Source organism: Protopterus annectens, chromosome 7.part0 (genome assembly GCF_019279795.1).
Source record: "Protopterus annectens isolate FY-2018-M chromosome 7.part0, PAN1.0, whole genome shotgun sequence".
NCBI lineage: Eukaryota > Metazoa > Chordata > Ceratodontiformes > Protopteridae > Protopterus > Protopterus annectens.
The window spans coordinates 862,942,075-862,966,336 of NC_056739.1; the positions used below are offsets into that span (position 1 = coordinate 862,942,075).

At 41.6% G+C, this 24,262-nt stretch overlaps 1 protein-coding gene across 2 annotated transcripts in view; it reads left to right on the forward strand.

Annotated features, from left to right (window-relative positions):
* Nucleotides 1–24,262, forward strand: part of LOC122806743 (ATR interacting protein) — a 1,230,392-nt gene that overhangs the window by 874,510 nt on the left and 331,620 nt on the right. For both annotated transcript variants that reach the window (XM_044077416.1, XM_044077417.1), the window contains exon 10: nt 4,116–4,258. In XM_044077416.1, coding sequence (XP_043933351.1) covers nt 4,116–4,258 — 143 coding nt within the window. The remainder of the gene's footprint in view (nt 1–4,115; nt 4,259–24,262) is intronic.

The following is a 24,262-nucleotide window of genomic DNA, read 5'->3' on the forward strand; positions in this document are numbered from 1 at the left end:
TTTATGTGCCCCATCCACTTGTTCAGGTTCCTTTTGAACAGTGTCCTAGAGGTGCTGTGCTTCACACAAATTAACAACCTATTCCAAAGATGCAGCAGTCACTGGGAGAAAAATCTGTCCCTCCAGCACATTCTATTCAAGCCGCAGGCCATATTTAGGTCCCTGGAATGGGTAGCTCTAGTCCTGTTTGATTCACAGATTTGCAGCAGATTCATTAGGTTTGGTTCGGAGATTGCTCTGTTAAGAAAGGCATGAGTCTCCCCTAAGAAGTCTATATGATACAGAGTATTGTGACAGGGAGATAAGTCTGTCTGTGTAAGGCACGTGCTGGAGTCCCTTGATCATCTTTGTTAGAAACCGCTGAGGTCTCGCAATTGCTGAAGGTGCTTTGTATGATACATGCCATAAGGGACATTATACTCAGTTATGGGCCTGATTAGTGACGAGTATAGTGGGGTTAAAACTTCCTTTGCTCTAGAGGCAATGCCTTTGCTAATCAAGCGTTATGCCATGTCTTGGATACAGATTCCCCTTCTAAATAGCATACCCCCACCTCTACACAATCAGCTTAATCTCCTGCCACCCATTTTAGAGGAATGATGAGCACAATAGAGCCTGTGCTAAAATAATTTGTGAGAAATGGGTTTTACTCCAGACTTTTTCTAGTGCTAAGGAAAGAAAGGCATTGGAAGCCTATACAGGATCTCTTCTTTAGTGCCATCTTTCAAAATGCTCTCACTGAATAGGTATAAAGGATGCTTACCTCCATATAACAGTTCAGACCCCTTTCAGATGATTCCTCCAGTTTTATACTGGGTCATCTCACTATCAGTTTACTGCTTTGCCTTTTTGGGCTTTCCACAGCCCCAAGAGTTTTCACAGTGTGTCTGGCACTAGTGATTCCCTTCTGCCAAACCCAGGGAATTATTTATTTTTTTTACTGTACTTGGATGGCCTGTTAATCTAAACTACTTCAGCATAAATTCTCTTGCAGCATTGCCAGCTCACCCTTCTCCCATCTCAGTTGAGGTTCACAATTAATCATAAAAAAATCCTCTGTGCAGTCATCTTAGGACCTAGTTTTAATGGGCTGCAGGCTGGACATGCAAAGAATGCAGGCCTACTTACCTCAAGAGAAGGTGCAGAGGCTTATAAACTGCTTCCACAACCTTGCCTTTCTAAATCAATGCTCAGGAAGGATGATCTGTGGACTTTGGGGTTCATGTTAGCTATTATCCCAGTGCTTCCCATAGTCAGAGTGCATGTGAGAAAAATACCAATGGAACCTGGTCTCAACTCTCACCTTCTGGAAATTGAGATTCCCATTTTTAGCCTCAGATGGGAAATCTTATGATGGAAGGATCAGGTGAAACTTCACCTGGGGCTTTACTTCACTCCTCCACTCACAGTTCAGGAAATACACACAGGTGCCTCAAACAAGGCATGGAGGGCCTGAACAGGCACGCAACAAGTACAGGGCAGGTGGCAGCCTGTGCTACTACAGGAACACATCAACATGGAAGAGAGGGCCCTCATCTGGGCTCTTTGGGTCTTTTCACATTTCTGAAAGCTGAGTACAGTACTAGTGTTCACAGACAACAGTAATGTGGCACATAAACAGTACCAAATCTTACAACTTGTGCTGATTGGCACAGAAAGTCTGTGACCTTTCCACGCACAAAAACAAGTTGCGCACACCCACATACATCCCATCACGACAGTATTTTGGCAGTGTCTCTAAACAGTTCCTTGGAAGACCCTCATGAATGGACCCAGAACAGACAAGTTTTCCCGGACATCTTTCACCACTGGAGGACTTCAGTAGGTCTGTTTGCTTCAAAGGCCGACAAACAGCTTCCACTATTTTGCACCAGGGACCCATGCCCCTCAACTTGGGGGGCAGATCCTTTCATTTTTCACTGGACATGGAAGTTCCCTCTGTGCTTTCCCTTCACAACGTTTCATTCAAAGAGTGGTTCTAAAGACTTAAAAAGGAAAAACAAAGCTCTTGCTAGTGATTTCCTTTTTGCCAAGACAGCATTGGTCCCCTCTTTTTTTTTTTTTTTTTTTTTTCTAGTCAGGAGCAAGTACTACAAACTACCACACCAAGTGGATCGCATCACACAACACAAAGGGTTACTGTTTCACCCTAATCTGTCATCCCTAAACTTAGCTCTGTGGATGATAGGGTTCTCTTTCCTTGGAGGCACCATTTTCCTCTGGATATTGTTAAGGCTGTCCAAGAAGCTAGAAGGCCTACCACTCACATATTGCATAGCTAAGTGGAAGAGCTTCTCCTGTTGGTGCCAAAGGAATGGCCAGAACACCAACCAATCAAATGTACCTTCCAGTCTAAAATATCTGTTTTGAGCTCCTACATACAGGTCTGGCCTTTTCTTCCATCAACGCTCACCTGCCAGCTTTCTCCGATTGCTTACCTCTCACTCCCCAACTTATTTCCAGATCTCAGATCAGGTATTCCTTAAAGTGATCCTGCATGGTAAACTACCTAGATAACCCATTACTCCTGTATGGGACTTCTTGTGCTGGAAAAGCTTACCTTAACTCTTTTTGAATCATCAATATCAGAAAACATCAAATTCTACACCTGGAAAATTGTCCTACTTATGAGTTTTACTTCAACTACGAGTTTGAGCTTCAGGCACTAGTGGCCATTTCCCCATTTCTTATTTTTCACAAAGACAGGGTGACCCTCCGGGCTAATTCTTCATTCATGCCTAAGGTAGTAAAAAAGCTGTTTCTCAATCAGGCCGTAAACCTACCTGCTTAGCTTCTTTCCCAGCCCACAGAATCAGGGGTGAAGGATACTGCATTCTCTGAGCATTCAAAGACGGCCAAGATTTTATTTTGACAAAACGTAATCCATTTGAAAATTTGATGAGCTGTTTGTTTCTTTCATAGACTCTAAACTGAACCAGCTGCTATATAAGCAAGCCATTGCAATCTGGATCTCCAAGGCCATTTCCTTTTGTTACTGTCTACATGGCACGTCCTTGCCTTCATCCTCTTGAGATCGCTGTACTAGAGCAGTAGCAGCCTCTGGAGGAGTGGATACCATATCCATACTGGAAGCTACCACCTGGTCATTTGTACACACTTTCACTGAACACTACAGAATTGATGCCTTTTCAAGGTCCAGAGCTGCCTTTGCTAGGTCAGTCCTATTTAGCCTCTTGGACAGTTCTACTGCTTTTTAAACAATCACCCTTACTTTCCCTTTATCTCTGGGAATCACTCGTGTTAGGAGTAATGCAAGACTGATTTCAATCAGGACGTAGTACAGTTGTGTATGAAATTAGCATAACAGTAGATGTCTTACTGATCACTGTTGCAATATTCCTTCCTATCCTCCTTCCTCTCTACAATTAATATTCTCCTTACTTTCTCTTTCTCTCTCATTTCTTATCCAATGGGAAACACCCTAGCACAGAGGGGGCTTTCTTTCCACTTGATGCTGTGCCCCTCCTAGCAAACCAGTTTTCTGTCTTAGAGGTCTTTGTCTCTTGCATGGAGGAAGTCTTTGGAATTACTGTTGTATATCTGCGTATATATCCCTCCACTTGTAAGCTGAGCTCTCTCATCAGGTGTACAGTACTGGAAGGTAAAGCTTTGGTATCCCAGTCGGATGGTAGCAGTGATAACCCATGTGTTAGGAATGCTGCAACAGTGATCAGTAGGACATCCACTGTTATGATAAATTCTTATAAAACTGTACTTTTAACTGCCTAGCACAATACCTGATCTTAATAACTGAAGCAGGGGGTGCTTAACATTTAAGATCAGGTTTTGCTCTGTAGAAGCACTTAACTGATTTGTTCTTTTTCCAGCTGAGTACAGTCACAGCACTCCATTCACTATATATTTTTTTGTCGTTGATAAGGCTGAGAAAAGGTAAACCTTCAGTCTAATGTTTAAGTTCACATTTAAATGAAAAGCTCAGTACTGCTAAAAGGTTTGTGCCCTGAATTACTGTTTTTAGTGACTTCTGAACACAACATCTCTGAAGTATCTACCAGTATCTTTGTGGCTGTTTTCCAAGTGTGAGAAAACATAGTCAACTAAATTAACAAGATTCTCTAATATATTTGTTTCAGGTTTCAAGTTTTAATGAGCAGTTCATTACTGCTGAAATGTTTGGGCCACAATTCACCATGTTCTGCTGTTTGTACAACAGTCCACCTGATGGCTATATTTATAGAGCACAGTCGTTTAGCAGCCAGTTTCTTTTCTCACTCAGGTAGGACATCTTTTGACTTTTTGCATTGGCTTTAATGTGCAGTTATATGGTAATTTCTCAATACCCAGAAGTTTTTCTTTAGATTATTTGTTTTTCCCATCTTTGTCACTGGCTGACAGTTAACAAGCACTGCTGTTTTAAAGAAAACACATCTTTTTCAGCATTACTTAAGTTGGCAATGAGTGTTTCCATTTATATCCAATTTTGGCATTATTTTGCCTTCCTAAGGTTTAATGAAATTCTGATTTGATAGCAAATAAAAATTACATATGAAATAAAGTGCAGAGCAGTTCACTGAATATCAAAGTTTTTGTCTCTGTCGTAACATAAACATTCATGAAGGAGAAAAATTTAAATCCTCAGTCCTATAGAGTATTTTTAATGTACAAAAAAACTTGAATGGTTTGTAGTGGTGTTTAATGGTCTATATTAAGAGAGAAGCAAGCTAAAAAGGAGTAAAGACAGGGCTTCTAAAGTTCTAGCTTGCATACTTTCCTAGAAGATTAGTACTTTAATGCCTATACATGTGTCACCGTATCGTAAAACAATTGGCTTCTCTTTGCTAACTCTGTAAATAGCTATAGTATGCTGTTGTCCTAGCATGTAACACAACATGTGATCAATTTCCTGACCATGGATAAAACAAAACCCTAAGTAGCAGATCTTTACCTCTGCCAAACTAGCTTTTACACATTCCATACTTTTGGGGATTCCATCTCCATTACTAAGCTGTTCCACAGTGACACATCTCTTTCCTTGAACCAAATCACTTGCCTTATGCACAAGGTACCTGACTTTGATTCCTCCCAGGGTCCTGAAGAGCTTTGCATAAACTTAATTTTGTGAACCCAGGTGTTGAAAAGTTATTCCTTATTTAAGTCCTTCATGCCAAAAATAAGTTTTTCTTTATCTTTCTGTAACTAAACAAGTAGAGGCCTAGTTTCATCAGTCTTTTTGTGCTGAAAATTGCACAGGAAAAGTGTCATTCGATTGGCAACTTTCAGTAAGTGCCAAGTGATCAGAGAAGTTAAACAACTTTTGTCAAGTTTTCTTTTTTCCCATACTCTTGTGTGTGACCTAGAAATTGGTATGTTTAAGCTTTGGAGTACGGGGAGTTTGCTCACTTGCAAAAAAAAAAAAGAATGGACTCCGAAGGTCCCCAAAAATGTTTTATTTATTTATTTTAATCAGTGCAATGTGATAGAGTTCTAGATCAATTGGCGTGAATCCCAGTGGTGTAGAAGATAATGTTTTCAACTCACAACTAGAGGTTTTGTAGTTTGATTCTGTGCTTGGGTGCTTTCTTTGTGGTGTCTGCATATACACCATGTGTTTGCATGTTGCACTTTCTTCCCACATTCACATTACATGCAGTAGGTTGACTGACAAGTCTGAAATGGCTGCAGGTGAGCGAGTGGTGTATGCAATAGAGGATAGGCCTGGCAGTTCACCTCTGTTCATTTACTTAGTAAATAATATGGATGGTGTTCATTGTTCTAAGGTTGCTACAAGAGTCCGATAAAACCCAGCAGCAGTGGATGGGTGATCCTTTTTATAAGGGGTCCAGAAGGGAACAAAATACTTCTGAAGGTCTGAATACACTGATCAACAATATTACTGAAACAGCGGGAAAGCTTTTTAGGCCTCCAAGTATCTCTCTTAGGTTTTAATAGATGTTCTTCGTGTTTCACTGTTGCAGTCATCACACTTGGGTTATCTGCCTGCAGGTAGCCCTCAGTCAGCCCAAATACCAGAGTCTTGGGATTTCTGCGTCGGATGCTGTCGCCTCTTCCATGACGTCAGGGGTATAAAACATGCAGCTGACGCCATTACATCAGCTTTTCTTGCCGCGCGGGAGCCCGAAGCAGAAGCAGTTCGCAAGTGCCGGTCATTACTTGAAATTTTCATTTTTCGAGTTTCATACCTGAAGTCTTCTAAAGCTAAATATCCCGTTAGGGATCCTTTTTTCTTGCTCTAACCAATGTCAGAAAAAAGTTAACAATTGTCTTGCCTGTGGAAAGCAAATACATACCTCACAGAGATTTTCATTCTTACTGCGTCACCTGTTTAGGCCCAGACCACGACGTCCCTCGCTGTCAGTTTTGTGCCTTGTTCAACACCCAAACTATTCGTCGTCGGGCTAATTTTGTCTCTAAATTCTTTGTGTTCTGAAATGGCTTAGATAAGCCATCCGACTACCGATCTTCTGAAAAAAACACAAAGATAAAGACAGAGACAGACCACATAGGTCCAAAACTGCCAAAGATGCTTCCGTTAAGCTAGTCGCCAGTCCGCCAGTACTATGTGAGGTGCTTTCGCAGCCTGTGTTACCCGCTTCTACAGATTCTTAGGCCTCTACTGAGGACCCATTTGGAGTCCAGTATGCCGCGAGTTGCTTCTTTGACTATGGACCCTGCGGATGTCTCTACCTTGGATGGGTCTAGAGCCGCTGTGCAGGAACAGGTTTCTGAGGGTGTATTCAGACCTTCCGATGTTTGTATTAAACCGACTACTTCGTTAATGACTCAAACTACAGAATTTCTCAGGCCCAGAGTTCGCACTACGCCTAGGAAATCGACGACCAAAGCGCATTCTCAAGCTCCCATGCCACAGAAACAAATGCTTAGAATGGCTGAAGACCTTATTACTTTAATTAGGGGAAGACAGCTTTCCCCCTCTAAAAGACAAAGAATTGATTTTCCTTCTGATTCTACAGAGCATGAGTCCGATGACTCTGACCCCTGTGATTACCAGGACATACCCTTATCTACCTATGAGGACTCAGATGCAGAGGATTCCATTCCCTCGGTCTCCCCCCCAAGAGGACTTTACTTTTGGTGAAACCTTGCATACCCTAAGAGAGCATTTCCACTGGGAATGCCAGGACTACCCACAGTCCATAAAGAGACACGGGTAATTTTTATTCTTGCCTCAGCATAGGCCTCTAGCTATTCCCCCTGTCCTGGATATTGTAGATGATGTCTTCATGGAATCCAGTCTTACCCCTGATACTTTACCTCCAGCTCCTAGAAAGCCTGACACGTACTACAGAGTAGCTGACTCTCATAAATTTCTCTTTAAAAATCCCACTACGGATCCAGAGACCATTTTCCAGGCACCTAAAGGTATTAAGGCTACTACAGCCAAAAACCCTACCCCTTCAGACAGGGATTCTAGGGCTCTAGACAGATGGGGTAAGAAGGCATATACCTCTGCAGCTCTTGCCATCAGGGCTTTAAATTGCCAGTTTCACATTTTGGAAGTACCAGCAGCATATTATGGAACTAATTAAACAAAAAATGTTGTTGATTCCTGATTGTGCAGAAAATAAAGACTTACAAGAGTTAATGCATTCTGCAAACCAAGTTGGTAAATACACTTTGCAGTGTGGTTTTGATGCCTTAGAAGCATCTTGCAGGGCTGCTGTCACTGGGTCTGTTCTGAGAAAGCCTGCTTGGCTGAAGGAACAAATCTTGCCAGACCATGTCGAAGCAAAATTACTAGATGCTCCATTAAACCAATAATGTTTGTTTGGCTCAAAAGCAGGAGGAAAAAGCTAAATCTAAGCAAACTGTTAAAGATTTCTTACAGTTACAGCCACCTAAATTCAGTAGGCATTTGCCTTCAAAAAACTGGTCCTTTCCAGTCCCTCCCTTCTCAGCCCAAACCCAGGGACAACAGACCACAAAAACTACAGTCTCAGGGTGTATGCACAGATCTAAACAATGGAGTGCTCCCTCCTCAAAAACAGGGAGTGGTAAGCCACCCCCTTATGGAAAAAGTTCACAATGACTTGTCCTTCATCCTTCCCAGCCATAGCCAAGTACTTGCACTCCTAGGAGGAAAACTCCCCTGCATGCAAAAAACTGGGAGTATATTACCCAGGACCGATGGGTCTTCAACACTGTATCCCAGGGATACAGATTCCACTTCCACTCACTGCCAACCCCAAGCGGATTGCCAGACCTTCCTCCAAACCAGTGGGCAGAGGCCCAAAAGTAAATACTTTCTCTTCTCCATATAAGGGCTGTTCAACCTGTTCCAACAGAGCAAAGGGGACAGGGTTTCTACTCAATACTGTTCCTGGTGCCCAGAAAAGAGAACTCTTGGTGCCCTATTCTGGATCTGTCAACTCTCAACACCTTCCTGGTGGTACCAAAATTCAGAATACTTACACTCCAGCAGCTGCTTCCTATGCTAGCCAAGGACTTCTGGCTTGTCACTTTAGATTTATCTGCACATGCCCATAAGGGAATCTTGCAGGAAATATCTACGTTTCAGGGCAGGCGCTATGCACTATCAGTTCTCTGCACTTCCCTTTGGCTTGTCTACTGCGCCCAGGGTATTCACAAAGTGCTTGGCTCCAGCCATTGCATACTGCAGGCAGAGAAATATCCAAATTTACCCATACTTGGACAATTGCCTGATTCAGGCGGACAGTCCGGAATTGCTACTTCAGCACCTGACGTTTGTAAAGAGACTCCTAACTTCTCTGGGGTATACCATCAACGAAAATAAATCACGTCTGGTACCCAGCCAAAAGATTGCATTCCTGGGAGCAAGCTTGAACACAACTTCCCAGATGGCATTCCTCACTCCAGAAAAGCAGTTTTATTTGACAAATTACTTCAAACTACTGGTCACCCAAACCCAGCTATCTGCAAGAAAAATACTGCAAGCCCTAGGGTTCATGGCCTCATGCATTCTACTAATTCCATATGCAAGACTGCATATGAGGAAACTTCAATGGTACTTAAGTCTCTGGTGTCAACATTCTCAGGACCTGGAAACAGTGATTCCTATCATTCTTTGCCTAAGGATAGAGTTCCTTTGGTAGGCAGAGGCTTGCAACCACAACAAGGGATTCCCTTTCACTCTACCCCCTGCCGCCCAAACCCTGACAACAGACGCTTCAGACTATGCATGGGGGGGCTCATATGGCAGGCAAATGCATTCAAGGCAAATGGAGCCCAGGACAAATTCACCTGCATATCAATCAAAAAGAAATGTTAGCTGTACAGAATGCACTGACAGCCTTCAAATACCTTATCCTGCCAGGACAACTCTTGATAAAGACAGACAACACCACAACACCACAGTTATGTGGTACATAAGCAGGGGGAACTCATTCCTACCCACTCTGCAGGTTAGCCATGGCTCTGTGGAACACAATCTTGAACAATCAAGTGCACCTGCAAGCTCAATTTCAGCCAGGCAAACACAATTCACTGGCAGACTACTTGAGCAGAAATCTAATGGACCCACACAAGTAGAAACTGGAACCCAACTCATTCAAACTTCTAATACACAGGTGGGGGACACCAGAGTTGAACCTCTTTGCTTCCCCCCCCAAAACCATCAACTGAGCAAATTTTGCACCAGAAATCCCCACAGCAAAGCATGGAAAGTGGATGCCCTATCCTTTACATGGGAAAAACTCTCAGTCTATGCCTTTCCCCCTCTGCCCCTCTTTCCAAAAGTACTACTCAAGATCAAACAGGACATGCCAAGGACAATCCTTATTGCACCAGACTGGCCGCGCCAGCACTGGTACCCACTCCTACGCAGTCTGACAGCAGTGCCTCCCTGACACCTACATCCGACCCCCTCTCTGCTGTCCCAGCAGGAGGGACAGATTTTGCATCTTCAACTGCAAACCCTGAACCTGGCAGCCTGGCTTATTCCCTGAATACATCACCAACAGCCCTCAGCAAACAGGTGCTGGATGTTATCCTTGAGGCCAGGAGGCCTAGTACTAGGAAATCCTATTCAGGAAAGTAGAAAAGATACTGTTCTTGGAGCCAGTCTCATGGAAAGGACACAGCCGTGCCCACCTTACCTCAAATCCTAGATTTATCTAGCAGTGCTGCTCCACAAAGGCCTAACCTTCTCATCAATTAAGATTCATGCCTCTGCCATCTCAGCTCATTACAATACTGAGCCACCCCTCTTCTCTCACCCTCTGATCAAACAGTTCCTGAGAGGAGCTAACAATTTAAAACCCCCAAGGAGAGCTCCCACTCCTGCCTGGGACCTTAACTTTGTATTAGAGAAGCTCACGCTCCCCCCTTTTGAGCCTGCTGCTACAGCAGAGTTAAAATTCCTCTCTTGGAAAACAGCCTTACTTCTAGCCATCACTTCAGCAAGAAGAGTGTTTGAGTTACAGGCCTTTATGGCTGTGGAACCCTTCATTATCTTCCATGCGGACAGGGTTTCCCTCAGGACTAACCCATCATTTATGCCCAAGGTGGTATCCAGTGTGGCTTTAAACCAATCCATCCATTTACCAACTTTTTTTTCCTAATTCTCAGAATAAAGGGGAAAGGCTCCTGCACTCCTTGGGCGTGCACAGACCGCTCAGGTTCTACCTGGACAGGACTGAACCTTTCAGAAAATTTGACCAGCTGCTAGTCAGCTTTGCTACAGGGGCAGAGGGCAAGGCCATTTCAAAGCAAACCACTTCTAAATGGATAGCACACTGCATCCATTTCTGCTACAAACAGCATGAAAAACCTACTCCACAGGGGATCAGACCTCATTCCACTAGGGCTGCCTCAACCTCTGCAGCATTTCTCAGGGGGGAGTCCCTACCAGGGACATCCTGGAAGCTGCAACCTGGAGTTCTGTACACACCTTCACCAAGCATTACCACTTGCCTATCTTTTCTAAATCCAGAGCTGGATTTGCCACAGCAGTCTTACAAGGCCTGCTAGCCAGCCCTAATACTTCTTGACTGCCTCCACCCTTTCTCAGCTTTGGGAATCAACCAAGAGTGATGACTGCAACAGCGAAACATGAAGAACATAGTACAGTTGTGTACACTTACCATAAATGTAGATGTTAGAGTGTATTCACTGTTGCAGTCCTGGTTACCCTCCCTCCAGCCCCCTGTCTTTTCTATACTTTCTGCCTATCCTCTTTTTTTGGCCATATCTTATGGAAATGGTATTTACGTTTTACTGGAAGTGTAACACCATGTGATCGATTCCTATTTTGGGGGCTCCTGACATCTGAGGCAAGAAAAACTGATGCATGTTTTATACCCCTGATGGCCTGACGTCATGGAAGAGGCGACAGCATCCAAAGCAGAAATCCCAAGACTCTGGTATTCGGGCCGACTGAGGTTTACCTGCAGGCAGATAACCCAAGTGTGATGACTGCAACAGTGAATACACTCAAACATCTATGTTTATGGTAAGTGTACACAACTGTACTTTTTAATACCTATGATAGAATATGTGAGGTTCAAGGCTTAAATCTGATGTTGTTAATCTTCATTTATTCATGACGAATGGGTATCGGTTCCGTCCTCTGAACCAACTCAGCCGTTATAACAAGCTCGCGCCAACCAAAAACTCTCGAGCTAAGCTTACCCATAGTGACCCTCTCCATCTCCTCAGGTCTCGTTTGCTGCGTAGTGTGTCAAGACGCATCAGGCCAGCTCACCAGCTAAGTGGTATAGATTTTCTAATATTTTTTCAATAATAGTAGTTCTGCTTTTGGGATTTCTCTCCTCTAATCCTTCCTTGGTTAGTCACAGATAATTTGCTTACCTTTTCTGTCAGTGACTTTCCCGATTTTCTTACCAATTTTTTGGTATTTCTTCATACCATTGGTGGTACAGGCCCCTCCCTTACCTCTGTGGTAGTTATTAATACCATTGCTGGTATTCTTTCCCTTCCTTTTTCCTTTACCCGTTGGGTACTCTTTTTTTACTATTGTTGGTAATTTAAAAAAAAAATTAAAATTAGTCTTCCTTTCGTGACTGTGTGTGTGTCCGTCTGTTTTTTGTCTGTACAGCTGTTCTGACAAGGCCTTTCCCTTGTTGCTGTTCCTTTTGTAGCTTGATGTATTGAATTTTAGACCAGTTGTTATAATGGCAGATAAGAAGGGGACAACAGGTTTCAAATAGTGTGAGAAGTGTGGCAAGAAAATGAATAATTCTGATGGACATTTATCCTGAGTTTATTGTCTTAATGTTCCACACTTGAAGGTTCAACACCCATGCGAACTATGTAAGGGCTTTAGTGCCTGCACTTTGGCGGAAAGAAAAAGCAAGTTAATTTTAAAGGGTCTCTTGAAAACCCCTTTTTAGGATGCTTTATCTAAAACGGAGGTCTCTACCCCTCCCAAAAAGGAACCTAAGAAGAGGAGTCAGTCTGTGCCATCCTCTCCTCATACTAGTGAATCTAAATCTGCTAAGTCCTATGTGGAACTGAAATCCAAACAACTTCTGCACTCATCTCTGCACCAGAGCCTAAACCTCCGTCCATGGTGCCATCCTTAGCTAGGGAACCGATTGTTATCAACACCTACAGTACCTACCACTTCTGTGGTACCACAGACCCTCTTGGCACCAAATATATATATATATATACATATATATATATATATATATATATATATATATATATATATATATATATATATATATATATATATATATATACATATATATACACACATACGCACACACAATACAGGTCACTACCCCCCCCCCCCCCACGCAACATTCTGGTCTTTTAGTCCTTTGACCACAGTGCCGAAGGTCAAAACCTTGGCTCAGACCTGATATAGTAACAAGAAAAAAACATATAAATGTCCATAACAACTAAAAAAGCAATATACATAGGAGAACACTTAATATTTCTCTAATAGATTATACAAGTTTGTCCAAGCAATTAAGTGATGAGTTGTGTTGATGTTCTTCATTCCACATTGCTGCAGTCCTAACTATTGGGTAGTCCGCTGTCCAGTCGGCCCGAATACCAAAGTATATGGCTGACGTCGGTCAGGGCGCATTAGACTGACGTCAGTACGTCAGGGTACTAATGCGCATGACCGACGCCATATCCTCAGTCTTTTTTGCCGCATGGTCCGATGCAGAAGCAGTTTTGCGAGTGCAGGTTGGCGTTCTGAAATTTTCTGAAGTCGGAGTTTCAGACCGAATCAAAGTTGGCTAAGTACCCGCTAGAACATTTTGGTTTTTCTTGCCTCAGTATTTAACCGGATGTCAGAAAAAGTGAATAACTGTATTTCTTGTGGGAAACAGATACCTCATAGGGATTACCATACCTTGTGTATACCTTGTTTAGGGCCTGAGCACGACGTTGTTGGATGCCGCTCTTGTGCTAGGTTTAACAAACGCACTATTAAGAGAAGGTTAGACTGTGCCAGGTTAGTGTTTGGGAAGCGTTGCAATTATAAAATGCCGCCGGATGCTCCGACGCCCGCTTCGTCCAAAAAGCGCAAGGACAAAACAGCGAAGCCTAGGGTTGATGAACCGGCAGTCCCGGACGTCGGTTCTTTAGAAGGCTCAGTGGAGCCAGAGGTTTTGCCAGGAGTTTCTTTGGAGTCTCAGGCAGAGACTTTACTGTTACAGGATGTGCCTTCTCAGGAGGTAGGCCAGGCTGAGGGGGCTTCTCAGGTAACTGTTCTTCCCTCTCTTCCCAAGGTAGTTAGAGCCTCTCCTTCTGTTTCCAAAACTTCTTTGAGAGGTAGGCCAAGTTTAGCTTCAGTGGGGGCTTCTCCTAGCACTTCAGGTTCTGTGCCTAAGAAACATATGCTTAAAATGGCAGAAGATTTGATTACTATGATTAGAGGTTCTATGCCCCCTCCTGATAAGAGGCCTAGGGTGGAACCTGAGTTTGAGAGTTTTGAACAGTGTTCAGAGGCTTCTGAGTCTTCTGCGGAAGACTTGCAGGAGTATCCTCCTTATTCTGATTCTGATGTGGATGATTCCACTCCTACAGCTTCTCCTCCTGAGGATTTCTCATTTTCAGAGACTCTGCATTCCATGAGGGAGCACTTTAAATGGGAAGGCCAAGATTACTCTGATTCCAGGAAAAGGCTTAGGGAATTCTTGTTTTACCCCAGCATAGGCCCTTAGCTATACCTCCTGTGTTGAATGTGGTGGAAGATGTTTTTGCAGAGGCTTCCCTGAACCCTGATTCTTTGCCTCCTGCTCCTGTTAAACCTGATAGGTACTATAGGGTGCCTGAAGCTCATAAGTATCTTTTAAGAGTCCTAGGGCAGACCCGAAACTGTTTCTCAGGGACCTAAAGGTGTTAAGGCCTCTGTTGTTAAAAACCCTGTTCCCACTGATAAAGAGGCAAGGGCTTTGGATAGATGGGGAAAGAAAGTGTATACTTCTTCCACTTTAGCCATGAGGGCGTTGAATTGTCAGTTTCACATGCTAAAATATCAAAATTATCTCCTTTCACAATTGAAATCTAAGGTGGATGCTTTGGCGGAAGGTATTGAGTGTAAAGAGTTGCTGGATTTAGTTCATGTGTCTGAACAAGTGGGTAAGCATTCTTTGCAATGTGGTTTTGATGCTGTACAGGCCTCCTCGAGGGTGGCTGCCACTAGTTCTGTTCTTCGCAGGCATGCCTGGTTGAGGGATCAGAATTTAGCTGAGCATGTTAAGACAAGGATTTTGGATGCTCCTTTACAGTCGGATGTGTTGTTTGGTTCGCCTGTGGAAGCAGTTTTAAAGAAAATGGAGGACAAAGCTAAGTCTATGCAAACTGTTAAAAATTTTTTGCAGGTGCAGCCACCGAAGTTTAGTAAAAATTGGCCTACTAAGGGATGGACATATCCTGCTTATGATTCCCAGTCTAGGGGTAGGTCTAGACGTGGTAGGGGCAGAGCTCAAGGTTCTTTTAGGCCTAGGACAGGGAGTTCACCTGCTCAGACTTCTGGTGAGGGCAGGGGTCAGTCCTTTCGTAAACAGACCCAATGACCTGCCTTTTCAGCTGCCAGTAGGTTCTCGTCTGGCAGCTCCTTTGGGAGGAAGACTGTCTCTTTACAAAGAAAATTGGGATTTAATTACTCAAGACAGATGGGTGTTGGATATCATTCACCACGGTTACAGGTTTTATTTTCATACATTGCCCCCTTTCAAAGGCATGCCAGACGTTCCTCCTCCACAAAGGAAAGAGGCTCACAAGCAAATTTCTCTGTTACTCCAAATAGGGGCCATTCAGCCAGTCCCTGTATCAGAAAGGGGCCTAGGATTTTATTCTCGCCTGTTCCTAGTACCAAAGAAGGGGAACACGTGGAGACCAATTTTGGATTTATCTATCCTCAACACTTATCTGGACATTCCCAAGTTCAAGATGTTGACGTTACAACAGCTTTTACCTCTGCTGGGCAAAGATCACTGGATGGTAACTTTAGATCTCAAGGAAGCTTACCTTCATGTGCCTATAAGACTAAGTTGCAGGAAGTATCTGCTTTCGAGCTGGAAATTCTCATTATCAGTTCTCTGCATTGCCCTTTGGCTTATCTACTGCGCCCAGAGTATTCACAAAGGTTCTGGCTCCAGTGATAGCTTACTTCAGGCTAAAAGGAATTCAAATCTATCCTTACTTGGACGATTGCCTGATTCTGGCTCAAGAAAAGGAAGACCTTCTACAGCATCTGGAATATGTTATAGCAGTGCTAAGATGCCTAGGGTATTCTGTGAACGAAATAAAGTCCAGTCTAGTACCCTCTCAAGACATGTGCTTTCTGGGTGTGAGACTGAATACAGCAGCCCAGATGGCCTTTTAACCCCGGACAAATAAAAGAGTCTATCCCTTTACTTCCATCAACTATCTCATCAGTCCGTGCTGACTGCAAGGACAGTCCTTCAAGCATTAGGGTTCATGGCATCTTGTATTCTGGTGCTTCCCAATGCCAAACTGCATATGAGGAAGCTGCAATGGTATCTCAAAATGTATGGACACAGCACTGCCAGGATTTGGACACTGTCATTCAAATAATACCTTGCCTTCAAAAAGAATTTTGTGGTGGGCTCAGGAATGTCACCTAAACAAGGGACTCTCTGTGACCCGGCCAGAGGCGAGTCAGATTTTAACGACAGATGCCTCGGACATTGCTTGGGAGCTCATCTAAATGGAAAGTGGATACAAGACAAGTGGCCTGCCAGACTACTGCATCTACATATCAACATGAAGGAGATGTTAGCAGTCCAGTTTGCATTAATGGCTTTCAAGGAGTTACTTCTTCCAGGGCAGGTGTTGATTCTAACAGACAACACAACTGTCATGTGGTACATCAACAAACAAGGGGAACACATTCTTATCCTCTATGCAGGCAAGCAATGATTTTATGGGAGACTGCGCTCAGCTTGCAACTAACTCTTCAGGCAAGGTTTCTGCCGGAGCACAGAACTCCTTAGCAGATGTGTTAAGCAGACAAATCATGGATCCCCACAGTGGAAACTGGATCTTCATGTATTTCAGAAATTGACAGTGTCATGGGGAACTCCAGACATAGATCTGTTCGCTTCTCCACTAAACCACCAGCTGCCAAAGTTTTGCACAAAGGGGTTTCATCACACAGCTTGGAAAGTGGATGCTCTTTCTTTCAGTTGGAAAAATCTTCATGTGTATGCCTTTCCACCTCTGCCTCTTCTTCCAAAGGTGCTCTTAAAGGTCAGACAAGACAAGCCAAGGATGATTTTAATAGCTCCAGATTGGCCTCGCAACACTGGTACCCACTACTAAGGAGTCTGGTAAGGAAGCCTCCATGGCCTTTACCTTTGATTCCACATCTGTTATCTCAGAAGGACGGTCATCTGCTCAATGTCAAGCTTCACTCTCTTCATCTAACAGCCTGGCATATTCTGTGTTGAAACACAGCAGGTCTCAACTTCCTCAACAAGTTTTAAATGTGATTATGGAAGCTAGAAGACCTAGTACAAGGAAAGTGTACGCAGAAAAATGGAAGAGATTTTTATTTTGGAGTACAGCAAAGAATTTGGAGATTTCTGAGCCTAATTTGAGTGTGGCTCTTCAATATCTTACTGAGTTATTGGACAAAGGTTTGTCCTTCTCTTCCATTAAGATTCATGCTGCAGCAATTTCAGCTCACTATGATTGTGACCCACCATTGTTTTTGCATCCTTTGTTCAAGCAGTTTCTTAGAGGGGCAAAGAATATAAGACCCCCACGTAGAGCTCCTACTCCTGCTTGGGATCTTAATTTTGTGTTGGAAAAACTTACTCTACAACCTTTTGAGCCTGCGGCTACTGCTGAATTGAAATACTTGTCATGGAAGACTGCTTTTCTGTTGGCTATTACTTCTGCAAGAAGGGTGTCTGAGTTGCAGGCCCTTATGGCAGTAGAGCCTTTTTTGATTTTCCATAAGGATAGGGTATCATTACGTACTAATCCTTCCTTTATGCCTAAGGTGGTTTCTAGTGTGGCTTTAAACCAAACTATTCATTTGCCTACTTTTATGCAGACCCCAAAATAAAGGGGAAAAGATTTTGCACACTTTAGATGTACACAGGCAATTGCGTTATTATTTAAGCAGGACTAAGGATTTTAGGCAGTCTCAGCAGTTGTTTGTTTCTTTTGCTTTGAGTTCGCAGGGCAAGCCTGTGTCAAAACAAACTATTTCTAGGTGGATTGGGTTTTGCATTGCATTTTGTTATTCCCATCATGGCAAGGAGATTCCAGCTGGGATTAGGCCTCATTCCACTAGGGCTACTGCCACTTCAACAGCATTTCTAAGGGGTGTGGCAACTAAGGATATTTTGGAGGCAGCTACTTGGAGTTCAGTGCATACTTTCTCTAAGCATTATCACCTTCCTCTCTACTCTAAGTCTAGGGCTGGTTTTGCCACAGCTATTTTGCAAGGCATGTTGTCAGCTCCTGCTTCTTTATGATTTGCCAGCCTCCCTTACCTCTGCTTTGGGATTCTACCCAATAGTTAGGACTGCAGCAATGTGGAATGAAGAACATAGTACAGTTTTGTACCTACCATAAATGTAGATGTTTGAGGATCCACATTGCTGCAGTCCAATTTACCCTCCCTCCTTCCCCTCTGTGTTTAGGGGTGGTTGTGTAGGTGAGGTTATATGCTGATATTTTTGTATATATTGTACATATTTTTGGTGCAGGTATATTGGGCCTTGTCTTTTTAGGGTCTTCTGACATCTGGGGCAAGAAAAGACTGAGGATATGGCGTCGGTCATGCGCATTAGTACCCTGACGTACTGACGTCAGTCTAATGCGCCCTGACCGACGTCAGCCATATACTTTGGTATTCGGGCCGACTGGACAGCGGACTACCCAATAGTTAGGACTGCAGCAATGTGGATCCTCGAACATCTACATTTATGGTAGGTACAAAACTGTACTTTAGTCCTTGCTTTTATAGTAGTAATCTTAGTCTTACAAATGTATTTCACACGATGTATAAACTCAGCTTTAAAGACAGAAGTAGATCGGGATTTCCAATTTTTAGTAACAGTTTTCCTTGCTATAGAGAGGATAGATCATAGTAAAAATGTTTGGTTTTAGGAATGACTTCAGGAACATTGAAAAGCATAAGGGAGTCAGAAATTATACAGTTGTCATACCATAGTGCTTTACAAACATATTTAAAGTCTAACCAAAATGAGGAAATTATTTTGCAGTTAAGAACCATATGTATCCAGTCAATATCAGGGTGTCCACATCTCCAGCATTTCATTTCATCTTTCTTGTACATTATTGCTAGTCTATGTGGGGTGAAAAAACATCTATGTAAAAACTTCCATGTGTATACATGCCAGAACAGGGAAGATGAAGATTCCTTCACCAACTGTAAACAAAGTTTTTTTTTTATCTTTTTCTGAGAATACTTGTCTATTAACTTCAGTTGAATAATTCCAAAAAGAAATATCGGTCTGGCTAAAATAATTTCTGAGAATTTTATAAATAACAGATATGTATGAAGTGGTCTTGGGTGAGCTATTGTTGAGATAAAATCCAAGATTAAGTTACTCTTGTTGTATTCCTCTAATGAGGGTACGAGTTTCGTATGTATAAAATCCTTTCAAATTGGGATGTCCAGCCAATTGCAATTTTGCAAAGTGCATCCGCTGATCAAATAGTCTGCAGAACTTATTTTATTAGCTGAGAGAAATTGATTCCAATATAATAGGTCACCCTTCTTAAATTCCAACATTTTCTGAGTATCAAAAGATATCAAGCATTCATTTGTGTAAGCAGTAGGAAACATAATTATTAATAAATTCTTAATTGATTAGAAAACACAAGCTTTTTAAACAACAGCAGTATTTGGTGTACAAGAGGAATGAGAACAAGTTGACTTTTCACTTTGAATGTATATTTTTAAAATCCATATAAAGTTGTTTATATGTATTTGAGCACGTGGATCAAGCAATGTCCTTTTACTGTTTAGAAGTAAGGTTTCATGTATTGATTTGCACTATGATGTACAAGAAGTATTATTCCAAAGCAACACTATGTTAGTAAATGGGGGATTTAAATAAAAATCAGTATTTGGAAACCCTATACCTCCTTCATCCCAGCTTGTGGTGTACCAGAGAAGAGAAATTCTTGTTTTTTTATTTGGAATACCAAAGGAAGTTGAGTAGTACGTTATTAATTTTCTGTTTAATTTTGACAGGTGTGGGAATTATTACAGCTTGGCCAATGAATAAGATTTTAGGTAACAGTATAATTTCAATTAAAGGTAGTCTGTCTTCAAATGTGAAGAGTCTGTTCCAACTGTCAGACTAGTAACTGAGTTTATAAGTTGGTAATTGGATGTGATTTTTTTATAATTAGATTCAATAATGATACCTAGATATTTAATATGCGTGCCTTCCCAATTTGTCTCGTTTTGATCTAAGCTTCATAGGAACATTTTTATTCATTAGAAGTGCCTGAGTTTTTGTTATGAGTGAATTTTAGACCAGAGATGTTTGCAAAGAAGTCTATAGGTGATCTGCTGAAGTTTCAATATCATTAGAAGTTATTAGTAGGTCATCAGCAAGCAGTTGTATCTTGGGGGATAATTTGTCTAACACTTTATATCCTTTAATGTGTCATTATTTCTAACATAATTTGCAAGAGGCTCAATAGCCAGGGCAAAGAGTAATGGGGAGGGGGGGACCCCTCAGTACCTCTTAATATTTTGAATGGGCTAGATAGAGAAGATTCAATCTTTACATAGGCTACGGACTTTTCATATAGTTTTTAATTAATCCTATAAAGTTTGGGGAGAAATTGTATTTTTGCAGAGCTTTAAACAGATATGGCCAACTTAAGGAGTCAAATGCTTTATCTATATCAAGGTTTAAAATATAAAACTAATTTTTTTTCTTGTTTGCCAAGTCAATTAAGGACAGCAATCTAATTGCATTGTATTGTACCTTTCTGTTTTTGATAAACCCAGTTTTGGTCTTCATGAGTTAATACTGAAAGAATATCTAATCTGTCTGGTAAGATAGACATGAATATTTTGTAATCGGTGTTAAGCAAAGAAATTGGCCTGTATGATGTGCAAAGGTTGGGCTCTTTATTTGGTTTTAGGATGGGAGGGATGTTCCTGTGGTTTTAACTTCTTGAAATCCGTTAGGATTTTCACGATGTTATCAGGTAAGAGTTTGTAAAATTCCGGAATTAGACCATCCAGCCTGGGTGCATTTTTGTCTTACGATTTTTTATTTGTTCCTATAATTCTTTAAAGAAAAAGGGTTTGTCTATGTTATTAATATTGTGTTTGGATAGCTTCTTTTGAATATTATTAGCAAGAAAGTTGTCTTTACTTTTATCACTTGTAGATGAGGAGTTGTTATTAATATTCTTGTAATGCTTTTTAAAACAAGATATTTTTTAGATCTTTAACTTTGATAGTCTGATTATTTCTAGTGTATATTATTTATTTTATACGACTTTTCATTTAAATATTTAGATCTAATCGCCATCTTGTCCTTACTCTTGGGATTAATTGAGTAGAATTGTAGTTTGATTTTTTCCAGATTTGTTGATATTTTATGCTGCATGATATCCTGATATTCCTTATTCAGTTTACGTATGTCAGCTAATGCAGATTTGTCATTTGATGTCAGTTTTAGTTTTAGTCCATCAATTGTTTTGTATGTCTACTAGTTGTTTTATCCCACTCTTTTCCTTTTATTTATATACCAACTTCTGACTTTACCATGTAAGACTACCTTTAAAGTGTACCATAGGATAATATTTGAAATCTCTCCGTTATTATTGGCATCTAGGTAAAGCTTTGTTTCATCAAGAATCCATTCTTTAAATCATTCTGCTGTTACTAGATAAGCAGGTGGTCTTTGGCAGGCGTTTAAGGGGGTTAGTATTAAGTGTGTTACATTGAAGGTGGTAGCATTATGGTCAGACATAGGGCATGATGTCAGCATTACATTATGAATTTTGGTCAGTAAAGAACTGGTTACAAAGACTCTGTCTGCGTTGGTCTGTGTGCCAAATAAAGAGTAGTGAGAATACTTCAGGGAGGGTAATATTTTTGTTTTATGCCGTCAATGTCAATTAGGTTTCTGTCTTTTATGTAGTTCAAGTACTTGGCAATCAGTGGAGGACAAGATAATTAAAATCACCTGCTAATAGTAACTCACCTTTAGACTTTAATGTTATGGTGTCTAAATGTTTTTTCACAGTTTTACAGCTTGGATGGCAAGCTGAAAGCAGCAGAGTCCTTGAGCTCTGCAGTCTTCAATTTATTGTGACAAGATTTTTTATTTAATTTTACCAACAGAGACCTGAAACTATTAAAATCAAATTCTGGAAGTCGTAAGCTACAAGTTGGTGCAATTTTAAACTAAAATTTTCATATTTTCCAGTCAAACTTTCGAATAGAAGGGACTTTGAAATCAGCAGGTCCATTTTGATGCCTCACAAAGTGGTCTCTCAACCAGTTAGTTGCAGAAGATATTTTCTGTCATTGGGCCAACCTTGCTGTGATCTGTTTGCAACTCCCCATAACAAAAAATGCAGTAGGTACTTTGCCCTGATCCCTCCTCAGGGGGTAGTCACCGAGAGATGCTCTTGTCCATGTTTAGCCCTCCAGTCTCCTTTACACCTATTCCCCAGTATCTCTGATTACAAAATTCTTACAGAAAGCCAGTTGGTTGAAGAGCTCAGTTATCCTAATTGCCCCTTTTTGGCCTTGCCAAGTGTGATTTCCCCTTCCTTTTGTCTCATTTTCATTATCCTCCTTGGATACTGGAATATTGGCCAAGAATATCGAGATGCTTTATCCCTGAGGGATGTTATCTTTTTCCACATTCCTCAAGGACAAAGCATCCCAATATTTCAGGCCTCAAACTAACAGCATGGTTTCTCCAGTTCCATTAATATTTAGACAACCCAGGTTTTCTTCCCCAGTTCATCATATACTTTTTTCCTCCCAGAAAGATTCCACTAAAAGGATTTACAGGTGTAAATGGAAAAGATTCTCAATCTGGGCATTGAAAAATGACATTGATCTTTTGCTGCCCCTATTTCTTCAATGGTGGAGTTTTTAGCTTCTCTTTTTAAGGAAGGTACTAGTTTTTCTGCAATTAAAGCACAGTTGGCAGCTGTATCAAATTTTCACTCCAGAGATTATGCTTCTTGCTTGGCTGCTTCCAAATTGTGCAAGACTTGTAAAGGGCGCCTTCTTGCTCAGACCTCCAGTGAAAGATTCGTCACTTCACTGGGATCTAACAGTAATACTTCAAGGATTGACTCAACAACCCTTTGAACCTTCAGCAAAAACTGATTTAAAATTCCTGTCTTGGAAAACAGACTCTCTTTATTTGCTTTTACGTCTTCTAAAAGGGTTTCTGAACTCCAGGCTCTCTCATACGAATCTCCTTATATTGTTTTTCACACAGAGTTAGTTACCTTATCAATCCTTCCTTCTTACCACACATAACCTCTGAATCGAACATAAACCAAAACCATTCATTTGCCAGTCTTATTTCCTGAATTTTCGAATAAAGGAGAAGACATGCTACTACTTTTAGATGAACATGGACAGCTACATTTCTGCTAACATAGAACAAATGATTTCAGAAAAAATGGACCAGTTGTATCTGTTTTTCACCAAGAAGGGTAGGATCTCCAATTTCTAAAGTTACCTTGGCCAAATGGATAACTAATTGCATTTCCTTGATATATTCCCAGCAAGATCTCTCCCTACCAAAACCACCCAAGGCTCATTCAGCTAGATCCATAGCCACCTCATCTGCATTCTTGTCTAGAACTTCCATTGATAATTGTGCTGCAACCACCTGGTGTAATGCTCATACCTTTATTATTCATTATAAATTAGACATAATTTCCAGAAGCATAGCTGCGTTTAGTTTAGCAGTTCTCTGGAATATCCTTCCATGAGGGGCACCCAAGATTCAAGTAGCTGGGGACTCTGTTCAATAGGCTGAGGAAGAATGAAAAGACATCAGATGTTAAAGTTATGTACTCATCATAGCTATGCATCTGTGTTGTCCCTTTTCATTCCTCCTCAACTCCCCTCACACCTTCCCCTTCCTGTCATCTTCTGGAGTGACCTGATGGACTTTTTGGAAACTGTTGTTCCAGGGTTGAGCCCTGATTCTTTTACTGTTCTCTTTCCCTTTTTATATTTTAAGATATTTTTATCATCAAACTCAATTTGAGGTCCAGTGGGCAGACAAGGGCATTATAGGTAGAGGGAGGAGCTCGAGAGTTGGATCTGAAGGTCTGTGGAATGCAGCTGAGTTGGATCTGAGGCCAGATCTGTAACCCATATGTTGTAGAAGAATGAAAATGGACAACACAGATGCATAGTTATGGTGAGTACACAACTTTTAATTTATTTCATGCAATTTTTCCAGATTCCACCAACCAAAAGAATGAAGCTTCCTGACGTTCCACCCAGTCAGAGAGAAGCAACAGCACCAGAGATTCAAAAGCTGCTAAAGAAGAGAGTCATCCAGGAGGTCCCACCAGACCATAGGATTTGGAAATTATTCAAGGTTCTTTTTACTGCCAAAGAAGACAGAGGACCGCAGACCAATTTTGGTTCTAATCAAATGGTCACGGTTCAGTCCATTCTACCATTTCTGCATAAGGACGATTGAATGTGCTCAATCGATCTTCAGGACGCGTACTATCACTTCAAGAAGAACATTTGCTCCCAAAGGTACCTGCCCTCCTGGTTGAGGCCAGTCACTATCAAGTTCAG